The sequence below is a fragment of the Maylandia zebra genome, linkage group LG15, assembly GCF_041146795.1.
Source record: "Maylandia zebra isolate NMK-2024a linkage group LG15, Mzebra_GT3a, whole genome shotgun sequence".
NCBI lineage: Eukaryota > Metazoa > Chordata > Actinopteri > Cichliformes > Cichlidae > Maylandia > Maylandia zebra.
In genome coordinates, this window is record NC_135181.1 from 16,407,394 (window position 1) to 16,429,035 (window position 21,642).

Here is a 21,642-nt window from a genome sequence, read left to right on the forward strand (position 1 = left end):
AGACGAAAGAGCCGCATTTGGAAGCACATTTAAATGGTAATGTGTTTTTAGAGATCGACAGCATCCTTCAGGGCACTTGGATAATTATCTTCATGCTTGCGAGGAGTTGTTTACCTCCAGCAGTTAATAGACACGTTGCAATCTCTATGACGCCGAACCCTAGCGGTGACACAGATGCTCTGCCTTTTCACCTTCGAGGCAGGCTCCATTTAAACCAACACCGGCTTCCCAAACAGCCGCAAAAAGTTCACCCTGCAATCAGACTGTGTATCAGTGCGATTAAATGTTCAAAGGTGAAGATTTTCGATGACACAATCAGTATGAGTTTCCAGATTTTGTGTATTTGTGCAGCTTATGGACCGCAAGAGGCAGATTTTTGCATTTTTAAGCATCCAGCAGCAGTGAGTAATTAATGAGTAATTCTGCTGATGAATTTTCATTTTGTAGCCAATGCTGTTGGTGTAAACGACTTCTCTTCTCGAGTTAGACAACACGCTGTGATACCGGACTCTTTCCAATTTAAATTTGCTCAGATATCAAGAGTCTATATATTAAAGCCAAATTTAGCCCGAAATCAAGTCTTCATAGTGAATAAAGGTGCTTTAAGCATTTAATTAATTGGCCCCATATTAATCAACATTTATCATCTCTGCCCAATTTCATTCTACATTTGTCCACTGTGGCAGTCTTTTATCTGCTAGTTAATATTAACTTTTCCTCATAACTCTCAATTACAAGTTCTTGCTCTGAGCTCAATAAGAAACCCCTTTGTGTTTTTCCATAATGCAATCACGTACAACAAGCAAACTAAATAAAAAGTATACATTTTCATGTTTTGGGTTGTTTTTTTATTTATAATCTGATTTTTTTTCTGTTTTCTTTGCACAGTTTACTTCCACGTCCCAGCAGAAAATACCATAATAAATATCAGTTACTGGGCTGTTATCTTGTTTAGTACATATTAAGAAGCCTACTGTGAACCAACTTCCAGTTGTTATGTCATTCTGTGTCTTAAGGAGCGGAAGTGGCCACCCCCTCTGCCAAAAAGGTCAGCCAAGGGGCGTGGCGGTGTGATGCGGGAACGCTCTCTGGACCTTCAGGACCGCCAGCGACAGGAAGCCCGCAGACGCCTCATGGCTGCCAAAAGAGCAGCTTCTTTCAGACAGAACTCGGCCACAGAGAGGGCAGACAGCATCGAGATCTACATCCCTGAAGCCCAGACGCGGCTTTGAGGTCCACGGATTCATCCTCAGCTCCCCTCGTGCACCTCCACTCGACACCAGCACGTGGCGCCACATTCAGCCCCCTTGTGCTGTCAACTATTGTCGCTGCTCATTCATGTTTCCATCTGTTGTAATACCCTGGGTTGTCTCTACTGAATCTACACTAAGCAAATATTTCACCTGTAGAAACCAAAAGTGTCTCCAGAACAGTAAAAACTGGACAACAGATCATTTCCCTCTTGTTTTTTTGGTCATTTGTTTGGCTAATGATGATCTTGGGCCAGCTGAATTGGTGATGACAGTATGGTGTTTATGCACGGATGTGGATATTTAAAATAAGAACAACAACAGCAAAAAAAAAAAATTAAAATCAGTTACATTTCTGCCACTTGGAGCGGCTAAAACAGAAATTTGCTTAGTGTAGTTTTAAGACCACAGGGGATTTTTTTTTTCGCCCCCACGAGTTCTGCACCATGACGATTAGTTTATAAAGCCTAAAACAAACATTCATCCTTACTACACCACATCACTGTTTTTTTTTATTTTCCACACCAGCATTTTCTTATACCTCTTTTCCACTTATACAGTGCCAGTGCCAGTTCTGCCTCGGTGCCTTTTGAGAACCAGCCCACATTTTGACAGGTCTGAAAAACGGCCACTACATCATAGAAGTCACAGCAACAGAAAAGCCTTTGTGGATTGCATATGCCAATTATTGGTGGATTTAATGCAGTAGCCCCCTCCCATAGCCACCGATGGTTCCAGCTTTGGGACAGGCAATTTTACGGCACCTCTGCTTCTTTGGAAATGGACGGAACCAGCTGAAGATTAGGCACCTGGACTGGGCGGGTGGAAAAGGGGTACTAGACTTTTCCATCGTTCCCATTCTTGCACTGTGTTGAGGGTGATGTTATACAGCACTTGCCACATTTAAAAGAAAACACAAAAGTGCAACTTTTTTCTCACCAGCAACAGTGGTCTTGGGCTAAAGCAACCTGTGCGGGGGTGGTTTCCCATAATGATGTCACTTAGCGCGATTGACGAGCCTCTGAAAATCTGTAACTGCTGAAAGAAATGCAGGGGAAGTCATTTCTTCAACGCTTCCCATTAAATTTGAAGTCGGAATAGATGGAGAGTAACAAAAGTTTTGATAGGGTGTTTGGGACCCTTCATATCGATCCAACAATACTTTTCCATGTTTAATCAGGCATGCTGCAGCTGCTGCCCAGTGTTGCTGACTGAGATCTAAAAATATGACTAAAACTCCATCATTTCCACATCCATTCATGTTCATCAAGACTAGACAATTCTACGACATGTAGGTTATTTGCTGCTGGATGCATTTCCATTGCAGAAAAAATATGAATTATTAACAAAACAGAGTTTTACATGGCCCGAAAGAGGTGACTGTATCAAAAAAAAAAAAAAAAAATGCATTTTGCACCTTATAATATACATGTTTGTATTTCCAAGGGAAATGTAGTTTATGAAGCTCATGCGATATTGTTGCAGTTGAATTGCAAGGACAGATATGGAAAATTTACTACAGAATTTCATACAGTATTACTCTATAGGTCATAGAAATTGCACCTTTTTGTCATATTGTTTCTTTTTTTTCTTCTTAATGGCATTACTGCCATCGCGTAAGGAAATATTGTAATTCTAACATTTTTACTTCTACTTGCAGTATCTATCATATGACCAACGTCACAATCTACAGTAAACATTTAGTATTTCTAGTTAAACCTGTTGTTGGTTGATTTGACAATGTATCTGTCCTAATGACTAAAAGGTGTTCTTTAGCTAACAAACCATTTCTCATAACTCACTGCATCTGACCTTTTTACCAAGTGGCGCATAATGAAAGCCCTTCTGTTCTTATTTTGATCTGCTCACATAGTCTAGGAAAGACAGGTGCAAATGACACTTTAACAATATTCAGTTACTATAGTAAATGGTGCTGCTTTTTACTCTAAAACTGTTGTCCTTTACCCAGTCCTATGTGCACGCACACACACACACACTCAAGGACTTTTTAAACAGAGATTTATTAATATGGTGCCCACCGTCTCTCCGATGACTTGTGGTAGATTGTGACTTTAGAAACGATCATCTTTGCAATGCTCTTGCCCTCAGTGATGTAAATGTGGAGAAGGTACGATGGCTTAAGTTCCTTTCGAAACTGCAAAGAGGTCAGGGATATCTGTTTATCGCATGGGAGAGATTACAGGCTTTGACATTCCACCAACCTCAAGCTAAAATCTAATACCGTATGCCCGCCTTGAGCCAAGGGCATACTGCTATAGCTGAAAGTACATAATAATACGCGTCCATATTTTATACTCCCTGACACCTGCGATGCAAGCCCATTCATCCTCATTTGCCAATCTGAACCCCAACTAATGAATACGAATGTTGTTATGGCCACAGGAATGGCACTCAGTAGGGGAGAGCAGTCTGTGTACCATCAGTACTTCTGGGAGGCAGTGAAACATGCTTGTTGTGAGGGATTGTGGGTGTACATCAGTGCTAGAAGACCCTACCTTACCAGATGGCCTTAACCAAAACAGTCGTGAATGTACAGCCTCCGATGATGCAAAAAATAAATAAATAAATATAAAAATAAGATGAAATTCCAACTAAATTGGACAGGGCTGAAGTCACTCTCAAACCTTTTACTTTTTTATTGTATATTTGCTCATCTCAAATCGTTTTTTTTTTTCTACTTAATGTGACTGATTTAAAGACGAAACAGGGTGTGATAAAATAACAGGAGACACAGAGAGAATTACATCCTCCTACGCTTTTATCAAATTTACGATATCACAAATGTAGTTCACAGTTATTCCAGAAGTGTGAAGTATTGCTGAAAGAAAAGCGCACACTTATCTGTGAAAACTGAAATCGTAGTAGAGCCACTTCACACATGAATGAATATTATAAATTAAGTAAAATAGGATTTAATGAAAGCAGGATGTTTAAAGTAGGCAGATTTATATAGAAAGTAACTGTTTCGCATTTAAACTGAGTAATAAAGGTAATCTGCCATCCAGCTCCTTGTTATCCACATTTGAGTTCAGTGATTTAGTTGATCTAAATGCATATATGTCCCTGCAGGCTGTGTGTCCCACTGTAGAACAAAGAAGAAGGTACAGTAATTTCATCCAAAAGACGACAAGGACTTGGCTTTAATTTCCGAGGAATCAATACAATTTACAGCCAATAATAACACACAGCTTTTAGTGTATTGCAAGAGGGAGGATCCAGTACGTCCTGACTGGTCAGATTTATTTTCCCCTTTTCAAAAAGAGGAAATCGTTTTTTCATTCATATCCATTTATTTGGGGCTTTTCTTTTTTAATTCATACCGTTCTGTAGTGTTTTTGTTTTGGGTTTTTTGGGGTTTTCAGAGCAGTTGGTTGGTGGAAAGGTGTGGTCTGTCTTTAATTTATTGATGCTATACAGGCTGCAGTTTTCATCCAGCCCGTATTATCACACAGAAACCTTTTCTTTAGCCTCCTTGCTTGGGTTGCATTTGAACATTTTGTCCATTTTTCACATAATATTACAATTTACTACTTTATAATCATTCATACAATTTACCATCTTAGCGTTCATTGCCGTATGCATATAATACACGGTTAAGCGCTTCAATGAACACGTATATTCTCAATTATTACCCCCAAATCTAAGAACTGTGGTGATTTTGTTCATCACTCTTCATTTATTTTGTCTTGGGGGGCTGTCTCCATTTCCATCCTTTAATATCATTTCCCTAGCATCTTCACTCAGTTTTGGTCTGTAGGTTTGGTCTGTTGGTTTAGAAATATGAAAGTCCTCATTTATTTCACTGGTTCCTCCCTAAGTTGCGCCCTTGGAATGATTGGCGACCGTTTCTCTGAATTATGACAACCGTTGATGGGCTATTTTAACAATCCAGCTGCTCTTCCACCTGACTGAAAGTCATGCAAATCAAGTCTGCTTCCCACAGACTGAATACTGTGATACCATCTTATGTAGTACTTGATGATATTTAAAGAACTACCTATTGAAAAGAAGCTTTTTTATTTTTATTTGTTGTCCTTTTGTAGCTTTGAGTTACTGTTGCTTGCGGGCTTTTCAACCAGTAAGCTTGAGTAAAATCTACAAAATGACTTTGACGCTTTCTGAACTCGCCACCTTAAAAGAATGGCTTAAAAAAATAAACAGGATTCAGAGTAACGGCCACACGGCATGAATGGGAGGGATGTTTTTGCACCAACTGCATGTCAGGAAGGCTAACGTCAGAAACAAAGATGTCCTCAAGAGTCGCAGGGATGCTAATATAATATATTGTGACAATAACGGCACACATGGTCAGAAATTTAGCTAAAGTGTGTGCTATTGTGGAATAATGCAGGGCTATTGTGTAAACATGGCACCATTTACCCTTCATTTGCATACCATTTCCAATGAAACACATAATATTTGTCTTTCACGTCTCCCAGTTTTTCCCATCATGCTATGAGGGGCTTAGAAGTCTGGCAACTATGTATATGACAAATCCTCAGGTGCCTTAAAGTTTGATTCACATAGGACTGAGTGAATGTTTTTGGGTTGAAGTATGGAAAAAAAGACTGCAACCTGCAAAGGACTGCACCACTAAGAGTGCAAGTTTGTCTGAAATACCTTTACAAGGGCTGGATACCGGGCTGGGTCGGGCTGCAGAATTTCAAATGGATTTACATTTATATTTGACTGATTTAGAGGTCCTATTGTAATAAACTTCAGCACAATAAAGTCTAGAGGGTATCAAAGGAGGATTTGCTATTTTGTTTTCCACATTTTCTTTGACAAAGATTCATAGTGACTCGTTTTTATGACATGAGATGAAAAACACACACAAATTGCAGAGAACCAGTGGATATGACAGTGTAAATGCTACACGTCAGAGTGTATGTCACATCCATTTCTGCTAATCATAAAAGATTACTTATTTAATAAGGTCTTTCTTTTAATTCCTCCTAGCTGTGATATTGTAATCTTGGGATGTTTCTGCCATTCTTGGCATTTACGTCTACAGAATCGGGAGACTGACAAAACTTGACCAGCCAAAAAAAAAAGGGCAATAGTGTTTTCATACAATGACAGGCAGGCTCACCTACAGCTATTTACCTCATGGTTTAGTGTTTTAGCAAACATGGTTTTAGTAGGAGTAGTTGTGATCTCCACAGGAACACTTTGTCACGCCTGTGTACTATGCAGCAGTATTTCTGTGGGGCGGCAGAGCTTGCAGGCCCTGGTGCAGATCATCTTTCCTTCGCAGAGAGCCGAAAGCACCACGTTCATTGAGCTGTGCACCGCAGGAGCTAAAACACCACGCTGTCATCGCCATCCAGATCCTTTACAGCTCACTCCTCATGACTCAGTTTAGGATTTCTTTCATGCTGATTTCAAAATAATATAGTGTAAACAGAAAGTCGACTAACTTTCAGCAACGCTCTAAAAAAAGATTCACGTGAACATGACGAGTCAGAGTTACTTTGTCGGGGTCACGTTTCCCTGTTTAGTCGCTATTCAAGATAGCTGTTATGCTTTACAGCCTCCATATTTTAGCCTGACATCATATAACAGCTGTCCTGAAGTTAAACCTCAGAGAAGTCTGTATAGGTGCTGAATCAACCAACGCTTCTCCTTGTACTTTTATTTTTCCTGAATTTGCTTTTTTATTTACTTTTTTTTTTGGTTGTTGTTTTATTCTGACAATCAGCAAACACCAAAAGCATCAAAATGCACACATGCATACACACTACAACAGCAGTGTCATTGTATATCCTCAAGATAGCGCCCTGAGTTGCCCTTCTTCATATCTTGGGGATCTTTAAAGTCTCTTTGGACTCCATTTAAAATATCGTTCAATTTTTCTTTTCTCCTTGTTTCCGATACAGTTGCACTGCAAAGATGTCTTTCTATTGCTTGCTCTCTCTTCTCGTAAAACCACGTGACTTTCGATGACATCAGAGCGTCGCCCTGTTGTCGCAAACAACCGTCGAGTCACTGTTGAGCACGTTTCACGTCATGCTCCCACGTGTGAGAGTGTGTCTGCTCTTCAAGCAATAAGCCTTATTTAAATATTAGGGATAACTTTTCATTATCTTCTTTAGATTTTTTGACACATCTGTGGGAAGTCGTAGGGGTTTCGGTTCAGCAGCAACCGGCCTGACACTGAGGAAATACACTTTAATGTAGAAAAGTTGACCTTACCACTTTCATTCGTGTCTCCTTTGAAGATGCGAGCAGTTGCTTAGCTTGACCACATAGACTCGAAACAGAGGAAAGAATCTGTGCATGTGAAAAAATAGACTAAAACATCAAACTACAAATATTTGCTATGTTGGTTTGGAATATGACAAGATGTCTTTAGGGGTGCTTGCATTAAGATTTTATGACCTTTAGAGAGACACGGATTGTCTGTTCCCCACAGTCTTTATGCTAAGATAAGCTATCTGCTACCTTCATGCTACCTATCTGCAACTGCAACGAAATAGCTAAAACTGATTCATTCAGAGATCACTCAGAACATTGATTTAAATCCAAAGTGATATAGGTGCTCAACAACCTTGCATTTATATAAGAGCAGAATCAGAATGCAACCAGGGGAGTCGAGCTAACTCAGTGGTGTAGACTGACCTTTTATCTCGGTATTTATAAATTTCACATCAATTGTTTGCAAACCCTCCCCAATCCATCTGACAATCAGTCTGAGTCAAATTGCAGCTGTTTGGAGACTGGCTGCCTCCCGCCAGGCAATCACCTTGCGGTCAGTTGTGAGTAAGAGTGCAACTTCTTGTAGTCAATCTCCGAATACAAAAAAAGAATCAACGCAATCAGTGAGAAAACTAGGAGGATGTTGTCCTGTTTTCCTCTATAGTGACTGAGCTGTTCTACAAACTTGAGAGTGGTACCGTGCTTTTCATCAAACTCTCTTAAACAGTCTAAGAATGAATGTCTAAGGCAGCCTTAAAGGTTACGTATTTCCTCTTATGTCATTCAGGTTGTTTTTATTGCTCATTTCAGTGTAACCTCAGTGCCCATCTGTATTATGGGTATGAGTCATAATAAATCATCTGATCAGCTCTAAATATAGACACTTTCAAATTTGTACATTGTCCTAATAGGGTTTTGTTTTGTTGAGTTTCTTTACATTTATGTTGTTTGTTTGTTTCTTTTTTTAGTGTCTCATGTTTTATGAGGAGAGAGAACAGTCACTTTTGTTTGCCTTTGGTGGAGAAATGTCTTGTATTGTGGCTGTGGGTAGAAAACATTTTTTTTTAAAAAGGCCTCTCATGGGTTTTTGGAAAGTGACATGAGAAAAATTTCATAGCATAAAAAGGTTTGTGGTTAGCTTAAAACTATTTTGAAATTGTTAGATATATCAATAATGAGGATAAATATAATGCCAAATATTCAGTATTTGTACAGAAATATACATATATAAATATATATAATATATGCCTAATTTAAATGGAACTATTTTCCACTCTTGACCATATTTTTGTTGTTTAATGTTTCTTTGTCAACATTATTTTATAAGCTCTTCAGATAGCATGCAGGATAGTGAAAATGAATGTATTATTTAGTGTTTCATTGCTGGTCAGTATTACAGCATTCTACAGATCCGTTTGTGTTTGTAGGATTAATTTAAGCTGAATATTTCATTTCTAGACTTTTGTTTATCTATAAATGACTTGTAAACTTTCTTTTATAAATGCAAGGTTTCGAAACAGTTTCAACAGTTTATATCATTTTATTATTTCCCTGCTTATCAATGTGGTTCAGTATACTTTGCCTCTTCTCAGTACTGCTATCAACCATCTGTTGTAAATAATTATGCAAATTAAACTTTTTGAAGAAAACAGCATAGTTGTAAGAGTGCTTTGAGATCTCTCTGTGTATCAGATGGAGAGGGTGCAGTTGTAGCACAGGTATGTGGCATTTTAGCTCAAAAATCCCACATGGGGTTGTTTATGAAGCAATACAATACAGTTTGCTGGCTAAATATCATGGAAATACGCATCATGCTCCCAGCTTAGTCGCACCTTTTTTGGGTATTGGAAGGTTTGAGCAGTACAGCACCTGCCTGTTCCTGTGCTGCCCAAGCAGTTCCACCTTTAGCTTAAATCATAAAACTTTTTTATCTAAGAAGTATAATGAAAGAGAAGGAACAAAGCACTAAGTAATGTGGGTGGTGGATGTTGAAAAGTAAACATAAAGAATGTTTTTATACTAAATCCTCCTATGGTGCTCCAAGTTGACTTAATTTTGACATATTTTGTCTTTTGTTCATCCAGTGAAAAGTGATTTAAGCTCAAGTCATGAGTAAGTGGCTAAAAAAAAAAAAGCAAAGTTTAACGTGCCAAAAACTGCAGTTCCTCTACTGGCCATTTGCTGCTGGCTCTAAGAGCACGTCAATTCCTATAGACTCCACACTATTTCTTTTTAGTACATGACAATGCTACAATATTTTTTGTAGATATAAACTACAGCTTACTATCAAAATAAATGATATAAAATTAAAGTGATAAGACCATAAATGCCACAAGTGAGTAATTTTAGCCCACTGGTAAGTGGCTGCTATGGGCAACATGACAACATCATAATACCTTGTATAGCTATGAGGCTTCAGGAGCTCAAGCTCATCAATGATTAGTGTGCCGTCTCTGCTGGGGTACAGCATAAAATTTTAATCACTTGGAAAACAAACAAACAAAAGAACAAGAACTGGGTGCACAAACGAGTGGCAACTTGCTAAGAGACTTTGAACCAAATAATAGTGTGCTTATGTGCCGAGTTTGATCACGTAGCAAGAGTTTACGGACAGACAGACAACAGTTTTGTGTATTATAAGTTAACTCCATCCATTTGAGTTGACCATGTTGACCAACCTCCCAACAAGAAACTGGACCTCTTGACATTATTGTGGAACGAATAATACGGCCTGCTTTGTGGTCCAAGACGTTTGTGTGTCAGTTTTGATGAACAAAATTAAGTTATTTTATTAATCTTTCATAATTTTATCAGTCTGTTTCTTAGCACTAATTAGCGGGTATGTGTATGTTCAATTTTCTGCATACAATTTATGCATGCAGCCTTCTAACAAAGCCCACTAACCACTCTGGTGGCAGCCAAAGTATGAATACTGAGGCTTCAAAAGCTGGTGATGTCACAGTAGCCAAGTTTCTGTTTTATATTCAGGAAGAGTGTAGTCATCAAACAGGGCTAATCAAAATGGAAGGTGTGCAGGGAGACTATAAGCACTTAGGTACCTTACAGGTAATAAATGAAATGTCTACAGGTTGGTCTGAATGTATCAGAAGCTGATAATGGTTGAATAAATACAACAACTCTCCAAACACGTCACTTTTAATTAAAGAAGTGGTCTTTATTACAGCAAATAAGCCAAACATTACAGACAAGAATAATTATGAACCATGAATATCAACTCTATAGTCAGACTGGCCTCTCATCCAGACACCAGCTTCAGGGCCATTATTTCAGATTTAAAGAGGAGGAGTCATTGGCCTCTTAAGAAGATTTGTTTCTTAGTTTTCCTTTAAGTGTGTAGTTAAGAGGCTTTACATATTGTGTTCACTTTCTGCTCTCACTGATTTATGCATGTAGCAAAATCCATTGTCGCTAAACATAAAATATGACTGGATTACTATTACACCATGCTCTTCTCTCTCCCTTCTTTGGATCAGACCAAAAATCAGAAGTAACAAAACTGAAGGCTGATGTTCCACCAACAGAATAATGTTCTGTATTCAGTGAAATCTTATATCTATATCTTTATCTTTTTAAAACACCATCTGTCAATACTTGAATTTGAATCCTCCAAAACAAGAGTACAATCTGTATCTTTTTTTATCTACACCAGAACAAATGTTCTGACATTGCATCCATTATCTAAATCTCCACTGTTCACCCAACAATAGAGCCTTTTAGAGCACTCTATTTACAATAACATCCTCATGAGTAGGGCTGCTCTTGCTCCATCAAAGTGGAACATCTGACATGTTATTTACAATAAAGTTCTTTTTTTCTGACTCAGTTTGTTCACAAACAGAAATACATCTGATATTCTGTAAGCTTGTAAAGCCTCACAAAGAAGCATTCTGATGAGTAAAAACACAATGAATCATGGTCCAAAAGGTATTCGGGACACTGTTCGTTCATGAGAACGCATTCAACAAAGCCCTGGGTGCGATCTAAGATGCTGTAAAAATGCTTGTAGCGACAAGAAAATTCAAATGATTAGGCACAATAAAATTTTTTGTATCACAGTCCTGCGTGTTTCACTCACTAAGCCCGTTTATGCATCACTGAGTCAGTGTGTATCCCGGGATAATGGTGAGCAGGATACGAGGATGAAGATAAACAGCTTATCCCGACTAAGACGTTAAGAGGGATAGGCGCTATTATCCAAAATACTCTTTGCATATAAATGCACTGAATTTCTACTGACCACAGACAGCGCAATGGGCTCATACACAAATAAACCACAGTAACATCACAGAGATTCAAGAAGTGAAAACAAAGACAATACTATTGAATTCCACCTAAATACTGAAAAACTACTTCTAAAGCTTTAATATACAGCTTCAATCAGGGGTTCTTAAACTCTTCTTCATGGACCCAAATTGGGCAGATGTAATCTGTTACCTTGGGACCCATTAGGGGCCTCGATAAATCACACTAATACTCTCAAGACTCCAGAGGAAACAGACTTGCAGCCCATTTTGCGTCCCCGTGTGCGGTTTAAGAAACGCTGGTGGGCGAACATGGAATGGAAAATGATTGTTCTTACAAGCAATGCAAGTAAACAAACAATAAATACAAACAATGTGCTTTATCCGTATAGACATATTTACACAAAGTCTTTGGCTTATGAAGAAACATCAGCTACAAAATAATAATATTACAACAAAGAGAAGAGTGTTGGCCACCAGTGCACAAAACAAATGAAGCCTGGGGTCAGGTCACTTCCAATTCTATTCAAGCCATACTGTCAATGGAAACTGTCAGTTAATCTTGCCATCAAAGAATGTGTGATTTCAGTCTTTTCTATGGGCAAATAGGCAGATTTTTTGCCATGTCCAAAATCTCTTTATAATTGCAGTTTGTTTGTTTGTTTTTCCATTTATGTACAGGCTGAATTGAAAGTGCATTGGGCCCAGCCCTGAAAAGAACATGATTCCGCTAATGTCACAGTCTAATGTACAATGCAGACTGCAAAAGTCTAACCAGTAGGTAGGTACATGATACTACAAAAGAAAAGTGATACATAACACACGTTTTAAAACAAAAAGCATAACATAATGTTTGTCAAGTTGCAGCTAAATGAATATTATTTTAAAAAATCTAAAAGTCTAATAATCCCGATGTAAACTTCCTGTTTTTCTTTTGTTTCCTGGTCCTGGTTTTCTTTTGTTTCAAGACTGTGAAACAAGCCTTTCACAGTGTTGTTTTTACTTTATTTAATAAGGACAAAATTATTATTCTTTTTTTCTGTTTTCCAAAAATAATAAACTGCGTGTAACCAATGTTAATAGGTTCATACTTGTTCATAACAATGTACTGACTCAATGTTCGCTAAAGTCATTTGAAAGGTGTGCGGAGCAGAAACAGAACCATTCACAGAGTTTCTCCGGACGTTAACTTTCAGTTGTTCACTTGCTCTCATACAAAAGTGTTGGCTGTATATACTACAAATATCACCATGATGAGACGCCCAATACAGTTAAATTAGTCAGAAATTAGCACGAGAGCAGGAATGTCGGGCCACTGAAAACTTTAGCTTGCAGTTTATCAAAAGCTGCTTGCAAGGGAGCGAGCAAGCGAGAGAGAGAGAGACATCTACAGTAGATAGGAAGTACTGCAGCTGAAACAGCACAAAGCATCAAGTCCATGGGAGGTGGCTGTGGTGAGAGGCTAAATGTTTTAAATGGGGCCCGAAGCATACAGGGGCCCGCTGGCACTCAAAAAGCTGTACAATAAGCAGAAAGGAGTGAAAGGAGTAACATCTCCTCCTCCCCATCGCATTTCCTGTTAAAAGTCTAAGCATTTCCCTTTGTTTAACAACCTGTACAAGGAGCCCGTTTCGCTTGCGCCTTTTGTAGAGATGCAAGATAGATGCTACACAACGGCCGCCACAAAGATCGAGACCAAGCAAAGCAAAGGATCAAACACACAAGATGTGAACAGATGTTCTCCGACTCTTCTTCTCCTCATTCTGCTCTTCTGTCCTTCACTTAGGACGACTCGATGAACTCCAATGCCAGGTCGTAGCAGAACCGATACTGTTCCTGCAAACAGACACATACACACACATACACCCTTAACTAAACATATGCACTATCACACATTCACTGTTTGACTAAAGTTTGTATTATTATGTGTATAATAGTAATAACAGCATAATGCATTCATGAGCTCTTTCTCACTTTGCAGAAAGTGTTTATGGTTAACTCACCGGAGTATCCACCATGTTAGGTTTGCTATTCCTCAAGGTCTTTACAGCGTGGAAAACATCAACCACACTCTGTCTCTTTGCCATCTCGCACACGATACTGCTGGCACAGAACACTCCACTACGCCCACCTCCATTTCTACAAACAAACATAACAGAATACACGATGATACGTCGCAAAAAGCACAATTTAATATTTCATTTGGGGTTTTTCCAACTCTTGTGCAGGGCTGATGCTTTTAATTTCAATGGTAAAAGAAGAGAAACTCTTTGATTTGTGTGCACTCACAGGCAGTGCACAATGGTTCTTCCCTCTCCCTCCTCCCCTTCACGCTGCCACTGGTCAACCTGAAGGATCAGTTTGAGGAAAGAGCGTTTGGACGCGGGGACTTCTCTGTGCCCCGACCATCCCAGGTACTGGAAATGACGAACCATCAAATAGCCTTCCTGAGGCTGGAATAAGAGACAGAATCAGAAAAACTGATTAAGCCATGTCAAAAACTGCAGATCCTCAAATGGACGCTTGAGGCTAGCGCCAAAAACGAGTCAATCCTGATAGGCACCAATGTTGAAATGTCAGGCCAAACTATTAGAGGAGTTTTAAAACCTTTGGCTCAGTGTCAGACCCACAGGTGATATCACATGCTCACATCCATCTTTTACACTGTAAATAGGTATATATTTTTCCAGCTAATGTTCCCAGTATGTATTTTTTCAGGTAATTGGTTATATGAATTTTAATGACTATAGTGCGTTTTAACATGCTGTATTTTTGTATGGCTATTTAAAACAAGTCGCCTTGAAAATGACACCTTGTATGAGATTGATTCAATGAGATTTACCTGTATAAATAAAGGTGAAATAAAACAATAAATAAATAATAATAGAAACGTAGTATGATTCTGACTGCCCACCCTAGTGAGGTTGCAGACTCTGAAGAGCCGGCTGATAACATCACATTCCATTGAGCAGGACATACATTCCACCTGGACGGGACCGTAACGCAGCATGCCCTCCTCTGGCCAGTACTGAGGACAACCCTGAGAGAGAACAATTACACCATTTAGAAAAACACTGGAACAATTTCAGAAAAAATAGAGACAAATGCAAAAAACCCAAAAAAAAATCCCTGACAATTTTTTGTCCAGACAAAAAATTCTTAAAATGAAATGAATGTTGGATGTGTGCAGGATTGTTTTCTTCCATCTTTCCTTTACAAGTTTATTAGCTCTAAATAAGCTAATCTTATATAATAAATCCATGATTACTGTAAAAAAGACACAATGCTATGCTAAGAAACACAGCAGAACTTTATGTAAAATACCTGAGCCAGGTCAATCTCATTTAGCATCACCAGACTGGTACATCCATAGTCGTAAACTAGGCGCCAAAAGTCTTTGACAGTGTTGGGCAAAGGATGCTGGGTAACGATGAATGCAGCAGGCTGTCTGTAGCTCTAAAGAGAAGGAGAGAGACAACAAAAGCGATCACCGACAAAGAAGACACTCTTAATGATTCAATCAAGCATTATTAAACTGTGCGTTATTGTTTTTTATTTTTTTATTTTGACTGTCCCACAGTACGTTTCTTTCTCACGTGTGCACATTAAAACACAAACAGCAGAGTAGAGCTGCACAGTATGTGAGACATGGGAAAGCAAGCATAGTTAAAAGGTGACTTTGGTTTGATGATCATGCAGTGGGTCTATTAACTGTGAGGGTTGGGAACATGCACAAGACTACACATAGAGCAAAAACTACATTTGATGGGGTCAGTTAACTTTTTTTTCAGTTAGCTCAGGAAGACAAACTTCTTCAAAGTTCACATAAAAAAAGAATCAAGAACTAACTGGTCTGAATGTGAACTGAACCCACTTTGGCTTAAATGAAAATGTACAGCCAAATGTGTGACGCAGGTGTGACTGCTTGGCGACAGAGAATCTAATGTGAGGGCCGGGCACGGGTTTAGGATTTAGGGTGTGGATGTCGTTCACAAAAATGAATCTGGTGGCAGAACAACACTGAAGCCATGAAACAAATCCAGTATTGGAGACTTGAAGTAAAATCCCATTACCTGGAACTCTTCTGACAGCTTGGTTAGAGAGAGGCCAGAGGTGAGTAACTAAACTTTAAGGTAAACGCCTAAAACTTGACTGAACTCTAGAAATTTTACAGTATTTTGTCCAACAGCTTTGTTGGAGAGAAGCCAGGTTTGTTCCCACAACATGCAAATGTTCACACATTATCAGGAAATTACTCACATACCTACAGCCCACCTCTTACTATCTTTTTCTCACTATATCTTTACTCACAAACCTGATAATAACCTTCTAATGACCTTACCTTAAAACCTTACCTCAAAATTTCTACCTACTCAATGACTTTCTTTTCAAGTCACGGTAAATGGGCAACGCGTTGAGGCAATGTCAACAGTTGCAAACATAAACAACGTTTGAATGGTGGCCAGAGAAAAGCTAGTCGTCTTTTTAGAGGCTGGATTTGTCTCTAGCCTTCTGCTGCTAAAACCACAAACACAGCATCACACAAAGAAGGAAGGGAGTCTGTGTGTGTGTGTGTGTGTGTGTGTGTGTGTGTGTATGTTTTATGTTAGTAAGTTTAAGTGTTGTGTGATATTTTTATCTTCATCATCATTTCAATGTACCTTCATAAAAGTCTGTATCATTTTCAACAAAAATGTGACCGCAGTTTGGGACACCGAGTGTTAAATCTAGTCTTTATATAATTGGCATTAAATATACAGAAATTGTGGTAAGAGTAACACATCAGCCGGTTCTGCTGAAAGTCTTTTTGCACATGTACACACAGTGTGAAATGTCCCAAACTACTCTTGCTTGATGTGTTGAAAATAACACAATCTTCCAGTGTGTTCCAGTAACACATTATTGACTTACATCCATCAGAGCAGCATTGATGTAGTTGCTGCTTTCTCCATCTATTGTGATGAGGAAGGGAAGGCATCTATCTGGAGGAAGGCCATCCATAAAGCGGTTCTTATCTTGGTTTCTAGGCAACAACGCAATGCTGCAGTCTTCTGGCTGTGGCTGAGGAGTCACTGAGTTTAATGTCTGGACAGAGAGAGAAATGTATGATGTACGTTAATTAAAAGTGTCAAAAGATTCAAAGAAGGGCTCCATGAAGATAGAAATAGACCCAAAAGCCAAGCTGGTGGGAAAGAAAAACTTGTGTGCATTAAAAATATTTGGTTTCTGGAAGTCACAAGTCACAAGGTTCAGCACTGCAGAGAAAGAATTTGATGAGTTTGAGTATCCAGAAACTCCACATAATTATATTTTTTGTGTGTTAAAACCCATTCTTTACATCCAGGAGTAGCAGATGACAACAGCAAGTGGTTCCTCTTGATGTAATAATACACAGCAAATGTCTTAATGCCCATATTGTAAAAAGAATTACACAGCAGAACGGGTTAGAGGAGATTTCATTTTAGGACATGAAGTAGGAATTGTTAAAGTTTTGATTACTGAGTTCCATTTAATATTTCAGTACTAGTTTGTGGGTTTTATTAGTATGTTTTTTAACCATTAGTGAGGTGACCTTTCTTGACAGCAGCTATAATTGTCAGTGTTAGGAAGATTTAGTCTGCTGCGATGCCAGGAACAGAACAGAACAATTGTAAATGAAGAGCGCTCTCAGACTCTGAAGACTCTGAAGAGCCCTCTGTGCTGCTTTACCACAGGCTGACACTGGCCTACACGCTCCACTTTGAAAGCTCTGGGCGCAAAGTAACAGATTACAGTTTGATTTTACCTGGAACTCATCCTTCAGATGGGAAGAGTTGGTCTGGGAGTCGATGCGGATCAGCTCATAATAAGCTGCTTTGAACTCGCAGACCGGTATGGCTGTTTCTCCACAAAGACAAGCCTCTAGTATGGCGTCGTGAATGAATATGTACTGCTCCTGAAGACATATATTATAATACACATATTATCACATATTCTGCACATTCATATTTCAACATTAGAAAAATAAGAAATACAGCTTTGTATAAGACAAACAAGTGATGCACACACTGTGAGTGAGTGAAGACTGATGAGAGGTGGAGGGATGGATGACGTGATGACTCTTGGTTAGGTGTACTTCACCTGTGAGTCAGTCCATACTGGCAGTTGTGTTTTTAGATCTTTCAAGCAAGTGACGCCAACTTCAATTCAATGATGAGACACAGACTGACCTGCTTTGGTGAACGGCTGTGAATGTACTTTGTTACAATGGGTCTTATAAGCTGTTAAATTGTTACTCTGTTACCGGCCAATAGTGCAGAATACTTAAGTTGGACATGAAATGTGTCCATGAAAGATTGCATCGACCTGCATTCTGTCTACTCACCAGCCTTCAAGTATGACAAAGAATTTAATAAACTTTTAAAAGTTTGCTTTATGCTCTGACCTACAGGCTGTTCTGAACCATGAAGCTTGAAATTACTTTTGCCCCATTGTTACTGCACTGCTTGATAGTTTATATATATGATCTGAATTACTATTTGTGGTCTTTTTAATAGGAAAAACATTACAAAAATATTAATTTAAAGAATAATAACCACTAAAGTCAAAGAAGGATCCTCTTTGTTTGGATGCATATACATATATATTATCTATATTCTGTTTAGAACTAACTCATTTATGCTTCTATTATTCTGCAATTATTATTCTATGTATTAAAAAATGTTTAACAACCACAAATTCAGGCAAATCGGATACACCCATGCAGTAACAGATGAATGTGCTTCCTCAGAGAACAGTTCAACGTGATAGTGATTTTTTTTTTTACTAACACAAGAGGGCTCCAGAGTAAGCTTTAAATATGAAAATTATGTATGACTTTTACTTATTGTCAGTGTTACATTCACAGAAGTGAAAGCTGACGAATTGAACTTAATGAGGTGATATTTTCATGCATGCATGGAAAATAGGTAACTACATAAAACCTTGTCACCTCAGCCCGTACCATGCTGATGGCTGAGTTTGAAGTCAAGCTTTACCTACGTCTATATTAAAAATGTGGATGCAGATGGAGGATGGGTAATGCAGTCACCTCAGTCTGTACCATGTTGATCCTCCTGGAGCGAAGAGCCTTCACACAGTTGTAGATGTCGACCACTCCTTCTCTCTCTGCCATGTCCAACATGATGTCAATGACTATGAAACATCCTGTGCGCCCTGCTCCAGCACTGCAGACAGAAAGTGAAGCACACAAATTTTAACTTTATAGATCTTTCTCTATGTCCGTCATTGGGAGAGAAAACATTTTGTTTTGACTATGAATGTTTATTTTCTAATAATTCATTTTTATACCTGCAGTGGACCACAATTGGCCCAGCAGAAGGTGGATTAGACATTTTAACTCTGCGGATGAAGGAAAGAAGTCCTGTGGCATGATATGGAACTCCATGATCAGGCCAGCCTGTGAAGTGGAACTGCTTGACTTCGCGGACCTCATTGAAACCACGCTGAGTAAAGACAAAAAAAAACATCTTTAAGTAAAATTTCATGAAATGTGTTTATTCTATAAACACCCTTTCTAGATATGTCTCAAACTTATTAACTGGTTTTGTTGAAGCTACAAGGAGGACGATAAACAAAACCAAGTCTGTGTCAACAGCTAGAGGTGCAGCTACACCTCTACCTGAGTTTTTTGCATAAATTACATCAAAGCAAAATGCAAAATGAATACAAAATATTAATTTTTGCTAGATTATAACAAGTTTTACTCACCCTCTCCAGTGTAAATGTGCGAACCACATATTCAGCGAGTGGTTCAACCTCCACAAAAGTCACCTTGAAGTCTCCATACACCTCAGCATCATCTGGCCAGTATTTATAGCACTTAACCTAGAAAGAAAAAAAGCCATGAAAAAATAAAGACAAGCTTGAATCAAGGAGCAAATATAGCTTTTTTTTGCATAATGATATTTAATATGATGCCAATATGAAAAATGCCACTTTTAAACCAAATATGTTATACATAATTTAGAGAGTATATTTTACAGGATTGTTGACAGAGACATCACACTAACATTCTTGCAATTTTCCTACCTAACTGTAAATATACAGGTATTTGCAATAGCACCTGCAGTGGACATTGCTGAATTTAAAAAAAATGAGATTTGGATAGTTTTGACTAAGTAATAGTAATTTTAATAAAGTTACCAACTGAAATTAACTGAGTGTAGAAAAACGAGCAACTTACCCTTCCAACCTCCACCAGATTGGTTACCATCACAATACAGGCTGACTGTTCCTGCCAAACCATCCTCCAGAAGTCATACACTGTCTCATGAACAGGACCTACGCATAGATGCAGAGTATACTTACACTTTATTCTGCTGTAAGTACGGTTACAATTTGTGATTAAATAGTTGCTATGCTATAAAACAGCAGTAATGCAGAATTCCTGCATGTAATTGAGTGTGGTGCAGCATCTTACCCTGTGTAGCAATGTAGTGACTTGGTCTTTGGTACCCCTGCAAACAGAACACCACAGTCCTTAATATGAGCTGAAAACATAATCGTGTCAAATTCTAAAACCTTTTATCACGGCTGGAAATGATAACTTTCTACACTAAACTACCTTACTACCTCACTTTCATCTACAACAGGAGAAAACTTCTGACAGACTGATGAAATTCGTTTTTAGCTGACTCCATACTTGAGTTGCACTGCATACTGTTGAATTCATGTTAAAATGTGCAAAGTTGGTCATCTCATCATTTTTCCTTTCCACTTAAAAACTACTACTTGACATCTACAACAACTGCCAGGTCTGCCGTGGGCTATGACAACCACTTATTAAGTTGTCATTAAAGCAATTAAGACACAAGTGGTGAATATGCATATGCAAATTGACACCAAACAGTGAGATGCAAAGATGGTGGTTGGTGGCCAAGATGAAGTGCGATCAGTCATGCAAAGGATGCCCCAGCATCTCAAAATGGATACACATCATGTCTTGATGCATAAGGACTGGTTCATGGATGTACAGGTGAGCAGGTGTAATTGTTCAGGGGCATTTATGAACAAGACCACAGTGATACTTACATCCCTGTACAGCCAAATCTACAGCCCAAGCCACAGGCAGAAAGAACGAGTGGAAGAAAGAAAGAAAGAAAGAAAGAAAAAAAGAAAGAAAGAAAGAAAGAAAGAAAGAAAGAAAGAAAGAAAAAAGAAAGAAAGAAAGAAAGAAAGCACAACAATGTCAGTGAGTGTCAATCAGAAAAAAGAAAAGCTGCATTGACATAATGGAAGTTTGATCAGGACATGCAGAAAAAAAATGTGATCTAAAACTCCAAATTAGACTAAATAGAGAGGACACTCCCTAATGGAATTTGACCATCTTCCATGGAGAGCACAATAGAACCAAAAAGACTCAGAAAGCTGGCATATCACAATCTCATTTAACCACCATCACATACTGATGTTCCAGCTTTCTCCGTCTTTTGGGTGCAGTTCAAATTGTGTGACAGCTGCCTTTGTTGTGCCAACAAAGATTAGGGAGTGCCCACTCTATTCATTCTAATTCTAGCTTAATGTGAGTGGTAGAATGCATGCAAGAGTTTTAATGACAGTAAATTATAATACAGTGGAGCTTATGATAAGCATACTAGCATTAAAAAAGCACAATGTGAGTCATAGTGACTGGTGTGCAGATGATTGTTGAGAGATGACAGAAAATGGATGAACTGATGAAGACTGTGTCGTGGGTGAATGCAGAAACAATAGGCAAGTAATAGATGAAGCAAAAGATGGAAAATTAATTGTATATAGATGTATAAGGCAGCTGAATAGGTTTGTCGAACAGTTAAAAGTGACTCAAGTCAAGAAAAATGCTAGAAATTAAGCTACCCTTAGAATCTGATTAGCTTAGCTTAGCTTAAAAA

General features: G+C 38.5%; 2 protein-coding genes across 25 annotated transcripts in view; one reads left to right on the forward strand and one right to left on the reverse strand.

Annotated features, from left to right (window-relative positions):
- Positions 1-9,121, forward strand: part of dlgap2b (discs, large (Drosophila) homolog-associated protein 2b) — a 121,194-nt gene extending 112,073 nt beyond the window's left edge. For all 4 annotated transcript variants that reach the window (XM_076874009.1, XM_076874010.1, XM_076874011.1 and 1 more), the window contains one exon: positions 1,017-9,121. In XM_076874009.1, coding sequence (XP_076730124.1) covers positions 1,017-1,232 — 216 coding nt within the window. In that variant the 3' untranslated portion in view covers positions 1,233-9,121. The remainder of the gene's footprint in view (positions 1-1,016) is intronic.
- A 1,498-nt stretch (positions 9,122-10,619) lies between these two features.
- ptprk (protein tyrosine phosphatase receptor type K) overlaps positions 10,620-21,642 on the reverse strand; it is a 105,503-nt gene continuing 94,480 nt past the window's right edge. For 7 of the 21 annotated variants that reach the window (XM_012919008.3, XM_012919009.3, XM_012919010.3 and 4 more), the window contains 14 exons: positions 20,804-20,821; positions 20,193-20,229; positions 19,956-20,053; positions 19,481-19,597; positions 19,061-19,215; positions 18,801-18,936; positions 17,517-17,666; positions 16,643-16,816; positions 15,805-15,822; positions 15,056-15,187; positions 14,646-14,771; positions 14,021-14,184; positions 13,735-13,870; positions 10,620-13,567 (listed from right to left, as the gene is read on the reverse strand). In XM_012919008.3, the coding sequence (XP_012774462.1) occupies positions 13,514-13,567; positions 13,735-13,870; positions 14,021-14,184; positions 14,646-14,771; positions 15,056-15,187; positions 15,805-15,822; positions 16,643-16,816; positions 17,517-17,666; positions 18,801-18,936; positions 19,061-19,215; positions 19,481-19,597; positions 19,956-20,053; positions 20,193-20,229; positions 20,804-20,821 (1,515 nt within the window). In that variant the 3' untranslated portion in view covers positions 10,620-13,513. The remainder of the gene's footprint in view (positions 13,568-13,734; positions 13,871-14,020; positions 14,185-14,645; positions 14,772-15,055; positions 15,188-15,804; positions 15,823-16,642; positions 16,817-17,516; positions 17,667-18,800; positions 18,937-19,060; positions 19,216-19,480; positions 19,598-19,955; positions 20,054-20,192; positions 20,230-20,803; positions 20,822-21,642) is intronic. The other 14 variants (XM_012919014.3, XM_012919013.3, XM_012919012.3 and 11 more) reach the window with 4 other exon arrangements.